The sequence below is a fragment of the Centruroides sculpturatus genome, unplaced genomic scaffold, assembly GCF_000671375.1.
Source record: "Centruroides sculpturatus isolate CEXI.00-Female unplaced genomic scaffold, Cexi_2.0 scaffold283, whole genome shotgun sequence".
NCBI classification, from domain to species: domain Eukaryota; kingdom Metazoa; phylum Arthropoda; class Arachnida; order Scorpiones; family Buthidae; genus Centruroides; species Centruroides sculpturatus.
The window spans coordinates 706,446-719,430 of NW_019384473.1; the positions used below are offsets into that span (position 1 = coordinate 706,446).

The 12,985-nt window shown below is 31.6% G+C and overlaps 1 protein-coding gene across 1 annotated transcript in view; it reads left to right on the plus strand.

Moving 5' to 3' along the window:
- The window catches only part of LOC111621245 (cyclin-T2-like), a 55,203-nt gene extending 43,686 nt beyond the window's left edge, over nt 1–11,517 (plus strand). Inside the window, exons 10-11 of the mRNA XM_023363325.1 lie at nt 2,516–2,595; nt 7,490–11,517. Coding sequence (XP_023219093.1) covers nt 2,516–2,595; nt 7,490–9,499 — 2,090 coding nt within the window. The 3' untranslated portion in view covers nt 9,500–11,517. The remainder of the gene's footprint in view (nt 1–2,515; nt 2,596–7,489) is intronic.
- The last annotated feature ends 1,468 nt before the right edge of the window (nt 11,518–12,985 follow it).

Consider the following 12,985-nt stretch of genomic DNA (forward strand, 5'->3'; position numbering starts at 1 on the left):
CAAATATGTTTTAATTTATGTGCATTGTTCTTTTGTAATATCACAATTTCCAGAATAAACTCATTTTCATATTCCAGTTTTTGTTTACATGCCCTTAGGTGTATATTCATCTTTGAAGACTTACAGCCATTTTATGAATACATTGATTATTCGAAGTGTTGTTTGAAATATAAGCATTGTTTTGAAATACTTCAATGATCAATCACTAATCAGAACATGGTTACATGAATTGTTTGTTAAAGGATACTAGAGATACTACATTGATACTAAAGAAAAAAATATATAATGCAGGGCACCTTCATTTTCACAAAATGCATTTTAGACCTGAAATTCGTCATCAGTTACTTTGTGTAAAGTACTTGTAAATTACATTTTAACCTTTATGCTGCCTATATGTAATCAATATGCAAATAAACTTGTTATTTATATATTGATTACAATACATATAGGATGTATGGCAGTAATAATTAAAAACTTTCTTTAAAAAAAAAATGCCTAAAATGTAGTTGGTTCTTGGTGTTGAAGTTGCCATTGGCAGAGGACACTGTTCCTTCTTTACAGTAATATAAATATATATTGTTAATACGCTCATCACTATAAAAATTAGTTCACCAAGGAGTTGTTGTATCGCTGCGAAACTTGGCATGCAGGTATGTCTGAAGCAGATTAGAGTTATAGTGTGATGGCTCATTGCATAATACCAGCAGAGGGTGTTAAAATGCATCCCACTTGACATATAAAAAAGTGTGCAAAGGCATCTTTCTGCAAGGTTTACCTGTTGCAGAAGGATGCCATATCACTAGAGTTGCCTTTAAATTGCAGTTGAAGACCATATGAATAACTGAGTTTGAGAAGGGAATGATAATTAGGTTGAGAGAATCCAGACGGTAATATTGCTGAATAGCCCATCACTTAGACCATTCTGACAACACTGTGAGGTGGTGTTGGGACCAGTGGACAAGAGAGCTCATGCACATGGCACCCATGCTCAACAGAGATAATAGAATCTTCTTTCATTTGTAGTTTTTGTTTCAATAAATGATCCTATTGCTTTCATTTTATAATCACTTGTATCATCATTACTCTCACATGTGCAATTTTGTTTGATTCCGGCAACTCCTCCTTGGTGCACCAATTTTTATGGCAATGAGTGTATAATAGGATTAAACTTTTAAAATTTAAAGGTTGCTACAATTATAAAAGGAGTGAACATTAAAAAAAAGGAAATCTGTACTAATTGAACATAACAATAAAATTAAAATAGACTGAATTTAACTTTTATAAGATTGATAAGGAGTGAGAAATCACACTTAGATATTAATCAAACATATGCTCTTTGAAGGGTAAGCATGCTCTGTCTAAAAGGTAAGTAAGTGCAGTCTTGGTGTATATGTCACACTGAGCATTAGGGCATAAACTACATATTTGTGCAATAGCCTAATCTATTTCAGTCTATATGATGTACAGTACTTTAGTATAATTATCAATCATGTATGTTCTGTTACATATGATGTTTAAACATTGTTATTTCATACTGCATCAATCTCTCTTCTTTTACATATGTTACAAATTGACAGATTTAAAACATTTATGGTTTGATACATCATTTACATCTATGTAAATAATAATATATTTGAATATATCTCATGTAAGCAAACAGTGTTATAGAGAGAACAAATTACAGGAAGTTCTTGTTAATTTGAACTTAAATAGTTCAAAGTTTTGTTAGTTTGTAACTGTACTATTTGTCCTGGCCAGGGATATAGAGATTTACATGTTATGGAATTATGTTAGTTAGAAATACAGCTACTTCAAAATTTGAAGTGAAAATTCTGTTCAAACTGCAGTATGTGTATGTTAAGTTGTTCATTCAGATTGAAATGCCTTGTACTATAAGAGAACAGACCAAGGACAACTCTAATTTGGTCAATATGGCTTTGCTTTTACAATAACACATTTTCATGTGTCACCTTATCCCTGGACCTTTTTTTTTCTCTTATCTCATAAAATCTGGCTGGGTTTTGGGATTGCAAGATTGGGCTACAAGTTGCAGATTGAGATATTTGTAGGACTGTAGGTTAATATGTTTGGACAACTTGCTACTTTTTGGACCACTTTAAAAAATAATTTGGGCTATATTTTGTGGATTTCTGCTTTACTTTTTATAAAACCTATCTGACAACCTGTGAAATTATCATCTGATGTGTAGTTTATTTTTATTACTATTAATGAAAACATCAATCTGTATACATAGCCATATTTCATTAATAAATTACATCAGTTGCATGGCAATTGGCATATTGTACAGAAATATTTAAATCTTGGATAATTCAAAACTTGATAATTTGAAGTTGCGATTATATTGTCCATTGAATTTCAAACTAACGAGGATTTCCTGTATCACTCTTTGAATTTGGCAACTGATATACACTATATAAATTTTCAATTTATTTAAAGTTATATTACATCTTAAATACTATTATCGTAAGCATTAAAAAAAATTTTTTTTTTTCAGAATTAACATCAGAATTCCTGTTGATTTTGGATAAATGTCCAAGTCGATTAAAAAGAAAAATTACTACTGGAAGTGTAAAAGTAAGTTTTTAAAATGGAGAATTCCCTCATCTTTTTCTCTTTCCCCCTCTGAGTGGGGGCTGTGTTATGATTTAAAATAATCTTAGTCTCATCTGCAAACATATAAAGATTTCTTAGCTTAAGATATTGCAATTGTACACAATTATTTGCTTAGTTTATAATTTAATGTGTGATATTTTATACAATAATAAGTTCTAAAATAATTTTTTTAAGTTAAAATACTGTATTTTGAAAACTTTTTTGATTGTAAATATTGAGTAATAACTATTTTATATATAACAATATGTTTGAAAAAATTTAGTATAGTAAAACTTGTGTATCTGTGTAAATCAGAATTGCACAGTACAAAATATTTTTTTCTGTTTTGAATAGGTTTTAGTACATACTATATATATAATTTAAAAAAAAAATTATATTGGTTAAAGGTTGCATAGTTATGTTCATTTTTTATAGTAAAAGTGATCTTATTATAAGATTTTATTCAAATTAATCTAAAATGATTCCAACTAAAGATAGAAGTATTTAAATGTAAAAAAATAGAGAACTGTTCAATTCTAAAAAGATGAAAACTTGAAAAAGTTTCCGAGAAAAAAATTATTTTTAAACTCTTCAAAGTTCTCAATTCTTAAAAGTGTTCCATTCTATTCTTGGTTAATATTAGCAAAGATCTTGTGTCTATTTCTCACTGTAATTCCTATCAGTTAGCATCTGTCTATTGAATTTTAAAAAAATATGAAATTATCTATAAATATACAAGGTCTGTTCAAAAAGTATCGGACCTTTGGTCGGCAAAAATAATTTTATTGACTTTGAGGTACAAAACCCTAATCCTCTTCAAAGTAGTCTTCTTGGTAATGTATACACTTCTCCCAGTGTTCCTGCCATTGCTGGAAACACTGCTGGAACGCATCTTTTGGAATGGCCATCAGCCGGTCCGTCGCATTTCGCACGATGTCTTCTCTCGATTAAATTCGGGTTCCTTTTAGCGGCATTTTCAGCTTGGGAAATAGCCAAAGGTCACACGGAGCCATGTGGAGAGAGTACGGAGCGTGACGAACCACAGGAGTATTGTGTTTGGCGACGAAAGCCCGAATCAGATGCGCAGAATGGGCGGATGCGTTATCACGATGGAGCTGCCAAGTTTTGATCGACCACAGATCCGGTCGTTTGCGTCGCACTGTATCGGAAAGACGACGAAGGACCTCCTGGTAGTACTCCTTTGCGATGGTTTGGCCTTGTGGTGCGTACTCACGACACACCACCCCACGAGAGTCGAAAAAACTGTCAACATGACCTTTGATATTGCTGTGGACATGCCGCGCTTTTTTTGGCCTCGAGGATCGTCCCCAAAAGCCTGCTGAATCTTGCGAATAGTTTACACTCGGGTATCGCCAAGGTTTTTGCAAAATTTGATGTAATATCGCTGCTCACGTTGTTCAGTCATTTTCCAGCTTAGTGGAATCCGACGAGAGCACACTACATGACCTCACTCATAGGCTGATTGCCAACGACTGACGCTTCCTGCAGGCGGGAAAAAATTCAGGGCTGTGCATGACTGTCCCCTCCACAACTCCACCGAAGGAGGTCTCTCGCGCATCATTGGTTTATGCGGAAAAAAAAAAGGTCCGATACTTTTTGAACAGACCTTGTATTTCTTATAAAAATTAAACAAAAATAAGACTTGCTGTATTTTCCATATTACATTGAAAGTTAAACATCAGAATATTCCACCAATAATCTTGATGGCATCTTTAGGAATAAACTTACTAAACTTAAAATGTTTGTTTTTCAGATTTTTTAGTTCTGTTTTTGTGAGGTAAACATTAGAAATTAAGTTCAAACATTGAATTTGACTGGATGATTTATTTTTTTTTTTTATTTGTGGTTTTAGGCCCCTTATCACTCAGAGAGCACAAAGAGGCCAAGATTGGTTTATGTAGCTTAAAGGTGGTGCAGTTAGTTGAATCGTGAAATTTAATACAATGGATACAGGTTCACACTCTAAATTATTTATTTTTCTTAAATAATTATGAAATCTTTATTTTTACTAAATCTATTTTTAGAAAAATTAAATAAAATAATTACTACTTTTGGTATATTATGAAATTATAGTATATAGCTTAATTAATTCCATGTCTGCCTCTTCTATTCCAAAGAGTTTACCATTTATTTTCTGGAACCAAACCCCTAAGCCTAAATTGCCAGAATATTTCTTAGGCTAATTACAGTTGATGTTTAATTAATTAAATATTAATTCAACAACTCAAACTGGATATACGTAAATAAGTGCTACGTATAAAACTAGCTGGTTTCAATGCCCTAATTTGTTGAGCCTTCACCCGTTCATCTGATGCATAAGGAACTCCAAACTATTACCCATTATGCTAGGCAATATCGCTACTCTCTGAACCTGAACACTATTAAAGGTCTAATTTGTTTTCATTCTTTTTCCACTATTCTCAATCTCAACATTTGCTCCCATGACACTGTATATAAAGCTGTTACATGTGACAAAAGACCAACAACCCTTTACAAGGAGATTTCAGAAATAATAACCTTCAATTAGCTTTTAGAAGTCCCTCAGTTTATACCCTTCTCTGCAATGCCAAAGACCTGATATGTGCCTCCTTCCTGGTGTATATATTATCCCTATTATGGATCACAGAACCAACAAAGATTGCCCTGTAGCACCCAAGTACACCCACCATCTTGGTGATCTTGGTGTACTTGGGTACTACAGGGCAATCTTTAAACTTTCATCATTAAAGAACTTGTCACCATAACATTAGCAACCTTTGCCACTGACCCCAACACAGCTACATTTTAACCAAGCACACTATCTCTCTGCAAAGAATGACTTTAATATTTAGAACAGTTAGAAATTTACAAAACTGCAAGGTAAAATGTAGATATCAACTTCAGAGAAAGTAGATTCCTTTCCTTGCATGGAAATTGTTCTACAATGTTCAGTAGTTTGCAACCCTCTCCTCCTCTTTTATGTCACATACCCTTAGCACTTGGATGGCAATCACCTGTCCTGAGTAATTCTTCTGTTTGAACTGTTTGTTTTGACAGCTGCATTTGAACTATGGAAGTCTTTTATTCTGGCAATGACCATTCAGCACAGGTGAAAATGTTGCTTTTGTAGTTTCTTGGTGGATACTAGCTTTATTTATAGTGCTTAATTAAATATCTGAATTTGGTCTGAAAAGTGGCAATTAAGCAACATTTTTTTGTGAGGATTAGTTAAGTTCCAAATTATTTTTAATTATTAAATATTTTACAAAATTCTGAAAAGAAAGATCAATCCTGAACAAGGCTTGAACCCTTTATCAAGATCAGTTATCTGGACAATAGCCCCAAAAAGTAATACATTAGTTTAGGTTTAAATTTGGTTAATTACTAGCTTATGGAAATATACTACTTTGCAATTAGTTGATCTTCATTATCTGTATAAGCAAGTCTCAAAGTGATTACAATTAGTATAGTCAGTTATCTTTTTGGAGATAAAAAAATTATATTTAAATCTTAGTACTGCTAAGCTTTTCAGCCCATTCTCAGTGGTACAATAAACATTATGTGAAAGTTGGAGAGTCCTTGGTGGTACACATGGGAATGTGTACTAAAGAATTGGCTGGAATAGACAACTTAGTGTTGGAGTGTTTTTTCTTTATCAAATGGGGCTCATGGGAGAGAGGAGTTAAATAAGGAACTAAAAAAAATTTTTAGGATTCATATGAAGTAAGTGGTCTTTTTCACTGGTTAGACAGAAGCTAGCAGGTAGCATGGAATGGTTTGGTTTAATGGAGTATGGCAATGCAACACAAAGTATTCATTACATCACTATTTTGAAAGACTGCTCTCCTTGGACAGGAAACTGGTCTGTATTTAGGTGTTAGACACATGAAGAAAACATGGAAAACTTTCACACATCCAGCTGGTTGGTGAAGTGTAAACATGGGACCAACCTACAAGGTGTTCAATGGTTTTACCTACTTGACCACTGGTATGCCAAAATGATTTAAAATGAAGTATGTTTCCAATATGTAATGTTAAAACCTGCATCATGCTTTTGTCACAATAGTTTGATATTCAGGATAAGTTGTCATATAACTCAAGAGACTAAAGTTTGTAGAATTTTGTCTATATCTCCAGAAAAGCAGACAACTGTATGTGTTAAGGCAATTGAAAAAATATAATTTGGTTTGAAATCATTAAATATAAGAATTACATAACTATTGTATTTTATACTTTGATGAAATGCATCTACTTGTATGTTCTAAAATGTATATGATCTAAAATTACATCATAATTCTTAGTGATGATCTAAATCTAATTACAAAACATTTTGAAAAATACACCTGAAGATTTATCAGGAAGACATTAAAAACAGATGTCACTTGTATATTTTATTTAATTATATTTCCTGATAACTATGCAATGGGTATTTGATTTTTAATTTGAAAGAATTCTTTCTGTCTTAAATGTTTGCACTTTCCAAAATATTTTGTGATTGAAAATTAGTCTGAACAAAGAAATTTATTCAGTATTTCTAATAATAGATTCCTTATTGGCAATAAATGTTGCCTTCTTATAACAATTGATAATAGCATGCACAATAAAAGTCTATTTTTACTTCTGTTGTTGGTTTTAAATGTATGTATAAACTAGGCATAAGTGATATTTAAATTGCAAATATTATTTAAGATTTTTATAAGAAAATGCCATTCTGAGTTAATTTTATATCTTATTTGTATGACAAAAGGACATCTTTTTCATTAATATGTATTTTTCAAATATCTGACTTCTGGTTATCAATATATTTTTTAAAATAATTCTGAAAACACTTCAAATTAAAATAAATATTAAAATCATTCTTTTAATCTTTTTCCAGGATTTACAAGCAATGGAAAAGCGCCTTAAAAATGAGGCTCCTTGCTCGACTACAGCAGTCTTTTCTCATGATAAAGGACAAACAAGACAGGATGATAAGAAATTATCTTTGGATTCCAAACAGTCTAGCCATCATCACAAAAGTGTGTTGTCACCAGCTACTAAAGAAAGCCAGCATCATTCAAAAGCCAGTGTTGTACAGTGTGCCACTACATTACCTCCTCCTAATGTTGCTGTTCCTATGATGCAACAACCTTCACCATCAAAACGTTCCAAAGGTGAAAATCCCCATTCCATTAGTCTTGCAGTTTACAAAGAAATGAAGGAGAAGGAAAAGGAAAAGGGACAGTTGCTTGAGCAAAAGTTAAAAGCACAACAGAATAAAACTGACAGTCACAATAATCCAATACAAATACATTCTGTCCCTAATAATAAGAAATTAAGTAAAGATGAAAGAAAATCCCATCACCATCAAAATGTTTCTGACAGAGAGAGAATGAAATATATGAAACAAATGCACCTAAAACAAGAAGAAAATTCAAGTTTCCTTAATGATGAACTATCGAGTGAACATGGAACATCTAAACTAACAAATGAAGAAATTTTACAGCAAAAAATTGCAGACGACATGAGACAAATTGCTATGAGTAGAATTTCTGATAATAGAATGGATAACATATTGAGTGATATTCATTCGGATGACTTCAAACTTGAAACTGTGATGTCTAAACATAAAGAACAATCTGAAGTTCCTGCAAATCCTCACAATCATCATGACAAAAATTCCTCTCGACTTTCAAGTACTGTTCAGCAGGGAAATCAACACTCACTCCATTCAGAACAAGACACAAAATTAAGGCATGATTCGAGGCATACTTCTGAAATTTGGTCAGGATTTTCAAGTATATCTCAATCAAATTTATTTAATGAAGAGCATGGTTCAACAACAACAAAATTAAATAAAGTTAAACATCAGAGGCATAGGATATCTGGCCAAATTCTGCACGAAGATGGTATTTTGCACGATAGAGAAGAAACAAGAAGAGCAATAGAAGATGGAGACAATTCAAGTAACCAGAAAATGACTGAAATTATTCCTGCCAATTACAAATCAGATAATGACCTATCTAAAAAATCTGATTCCTCATATGAAAAATCTAGTGAATTGCAAACTAAACAAGATAGGCGGGAAAAACACAAACACAAGCATTATTCTCATAATTCTGAGAAAATTAATGTTTCAGATCAGATAACTCCAACATCTGTTTCTGGTGGTTTAAAAATAACTATACCTAAAGATAAAATTATGTTGAGTAATGTGAAATCTGATACAGCGCAAAGATCAAGTAGTGGTAGTCCACCAAGAGAAGCATTGAAAATAAAAATCCCCAAAGTAAAAATATCAAATAATGAACAGTCCAAAATGCCTAGTAATGCAAATGCTACGAATACAAATTCTGGCCTAAAATTAGTTATTACTAAGGACAAAAAACAAAAATATCATTCATTTTCTTGTGCACCTCAAAAAGCAGAAAGAGAAGCTCGTAAACGTGAGAGAAGTCCAAACGAGACATCACATGACAAACCGGCAGAATTATCAGTCATAGACAGGCCATCAAAAGTGGCAAAATATGACCAGTCTTCTCATGTAAGGAAGTCTCATCTTACAAATGATGGATCAGACATTCCATTGCCTCCTGATTCGAATAAAACAAATATGCACAATCAGCAATTTGACTCTACAAATAAACAAGTAATAATCAATACTCCAACTATGCCGTACCAAATGCCTAAACCCAATCCTGTTTCACAGACTTTTCTTACATATAATAATCAGTATTATCCATCTTACACCTGCTACCCGTATCCTACTCCGGTTCAATTACCCGTTAATACAACAAGACTTTCTCAACTCTACAATCGGCCAGCAATGCCACCACCGTTACCAACAGGAGATCCTCCTCTTCCACGAGAACCTCCACCACCTCCACCACCTCCCCCACCAGAATAGTGTGTAGTAATTATACACTTAAGAAGGGGAAGTACATACATATAAATATATAAATATATATATATAGAAACTTATATTGACTTAAAGATTGGTGCTTATATAATTGTATAGTGCTATTGTGCCTGAGGGACTGAAAAGGGTTCTTCAATTGATTGGTGAACTTAGGAACTGATGTGAAAATTAAGATATGTAATTTATTCCAATGCAATGTAAGAATCATGATAGCAAAATGGAAACCGTCACCAGATTAATTTGTGATGTTTAGTTTCCTATCATTTGTGAATAATTTCTAGCCTTGATTATAAGGCTACTATAATGTACCTAAATATTTCATGTCATACCAATTTGCAAAATCATTTTTAAAATTCTGCTCATCATATAGCTGTTGTTATCACGAACAGAAAATAAATATGCTTTACTTCATCTGAATAGTTGTTGTTACACATTGTATAAAAGGTTGTATTAAATAGAAACTTTTTCCTCTTAAAGTTATATATGTAATTTTGAAGATAATTTTCAAAAATCTTAAAGTAATATGCAAGTCCTACAGACTTGCTACTGAAATTTTGAGATTATGGCCTAAATTTGTGAAGATTTTTAAAATTGAATAAACTGCAAAATTATATGTATTCTCAATACATTAATTACTAATGGATCATTGTCACAGCAAGAATAATACTCGGATCACACGAACTAAAACATATTTGGAAATTGTGCCGATCTGGATTATTAAATTTAAATAAATAAGGATAATTAAGTCATTGAGAGCAAACACACTGGAATTTTTTTACTACAGAAATTTGACCAATGGATAAATTATAATTATGTTAATTAGAAATGTTTTCTTCATTATTGATCTCTGTTTTTATTTTATCAGGATAAATTTTGGTACAAGACTATTTTTACACGATAAAATGCTTGTGTAAATATTTTCAGCGGATTAAAGCCAACAACTTTTACCAATGAGTGTCAAAGAATTATATTTTAGGCACAGGACTAAATAAAATCAACAGCAGAAGTTACAGTAATTGTTAGAATATATAAATTCTTACATTTAATTTCAATGAAATTTGGGTATTTGAATTAATTTATAATCAAGATTGAAAAAGGTTTTTTTTTAATTCAGATCTTTGATGGCCATAACAAATTAATAAAGATTAGAATATCGATATAATAAAATTTCTGTGTTCGTAAAACAAAAGGTGGAACAAAGCAAATTTAAATGGGTTAGGCATGGCAAAGATTTTTGAAAATAAACTTATTTTTCAATCTACCATTTTTATTTATTAGTGACAGGAATGAATGACTTTAATACTTTTTGTTTTGACTCATTTAAAAAAAATCTCTCATGTAATTTGCATGCAGGACATTATATAATGCATGAGATAAGTTTTATTCCTAGCAATTTAGTACTTCTGTGTATCGTTACATTGAGGTCTGTATCCACGAACAATTGGAATCGGGTCATTAACTTAAATGTATCGCAACAACAACTGTCATTTAAGTTGAATATTCTAAAGAACAGGTTTTTCTGAGAATTTCATCTGTGAAGAGAGAGAGCTTTGTATATTTTAACTAACTATTCATTCAATGTTGACTGATTAATTGTAATATATCAATCTTTTGATTCAATTATTTTCTGAATCTTTGATAATTGCTTTCTATGATTTCCTTTAAGAATTTATTTATTCAAATTATGAATAATTTCTGAATAAATACAAATATGATTATAGACTTTTGTATATATTGAATTATTTTTTGTAATTAAAATGTGAATATAGGATTTTAACTGTGTTGCAATAGTGTTTCAACCACCACCCAATTTAAAAAGCCAACTCTAGTCAATTCTTTTATATGCTTAAAAATTTTATTTCTTAAAGAAGACACATCCCGCATCATTAAAAAAATTAATTGTATATCATTTTTAAAGATACGGCAGTAACTTGATATAACAAAATTCGAGGACCCATTAAAACTTTAAATGATTTTTATTCTAAAGTTGTATTGAAAAAAAATTATTTGAGTGATTCGTGTGTTTTACTCTAAACTTTAATTTTAAAATACTATATACATACATATGTACATAAGTATTAAAATACAGGTTATAGAATATAAAATATATATTATTTGAAAAAGTCGCACAAATATACATGCCTATTGAGGTGTAAAGTACGATGTAATTGAAGTTTCTTCAGTGCTGTATGAGTAATTTATAATCATTCGGCAGATAATGTATCATTATGCTCTTGGTAGCTTTGGTCGACCATAGAATTTCAGATTTGTTTTGATGTTTTCTTTGTACTTGTGTTGCAATGATGGCCTAGTTAAGTCACTTTCTGGAAAATGTTCACTTGTCATTCATCATTGTTCATATTTGATGATAAAATTGATCTAACCATAAGTGTTTGTCATTTAGGTCTTTTGTTATATTTTATTTATTAATCTTACAAGTTTTATTTACACTCTTACCTAGGAAATTCGTTTCATTATAGAGTAATTCGTTATACCATATTAAAATACATTATGCTAAGATATTTTGTTAGAGTTGACTATATTCTGTTATTCAGCATGTCGCATTCTGTAACCATATGGAAACAATGTCCACCCTTAGGACTACCATCATGGATTGTAAGAGTACACAAGTATAAACACTAAATTATCCAGAGTTAGAAGGATTGTAACTTTTTTGTGTGTAATATTTAGTAGGCATTTAATAATCAAAGTCACAATACACACAATACAGTGGTACCTTGGGATACGAACGCCCCAGCATACAAAATTTTCAGGATACAACATGAAATTCAAACATATTTTTGCTCCACGATATGAACAAAAACTCGCCATATGACGTTACATTAGTTTGCAGCGCCATTTTTTATTCACTTCTGTTCATTGTTCTCAGTCTGCGTGTTTGCTTCGTTGTGGAAGGATCCACTATACCTTTAAAATGCAGTCTAGTTTACATCTTTCGAACGTTTTCGGTCTGATTCGGTCTGAAGGTTTGTGAATCAGACCGAAAACGTTCGACAGATGTAAACTAGACTGCATTTTAAAGGTATAGTGAATTTTTGTTAAATAGTAATGCAGTTAGAGATAGAATGAATAGAATGTGGAAGGATCTCGCTCAATAAAGCATATCTTGAGGTATTATCAGAAAGTGACTGATTTTATTGAAAAGAAACATCCCGAAAAGGTTCACACTGGCCGTATTGCTGCTTAGAGTAATGACATTTGCCTAAAACATTTTAGAAAGTAGGCAAAGCCAAACCTCTTTGGATAGATATTTTACCAAGCAACCTCTATCCAGTGAAACTGCTGGTGGAAGTGAAGGAAAGAAAGCAAACAGCAGTGAATAAAAAGTTTTAAAAATATATATAAAACAGAAAAGATTAAAAAAAAAATTAGTGTTAAGATCTGAATAAAAGCCACCAATATCATGTCTTGACATGGAAAATATGCTGCTTAATCCTATTCTGCACATCACTA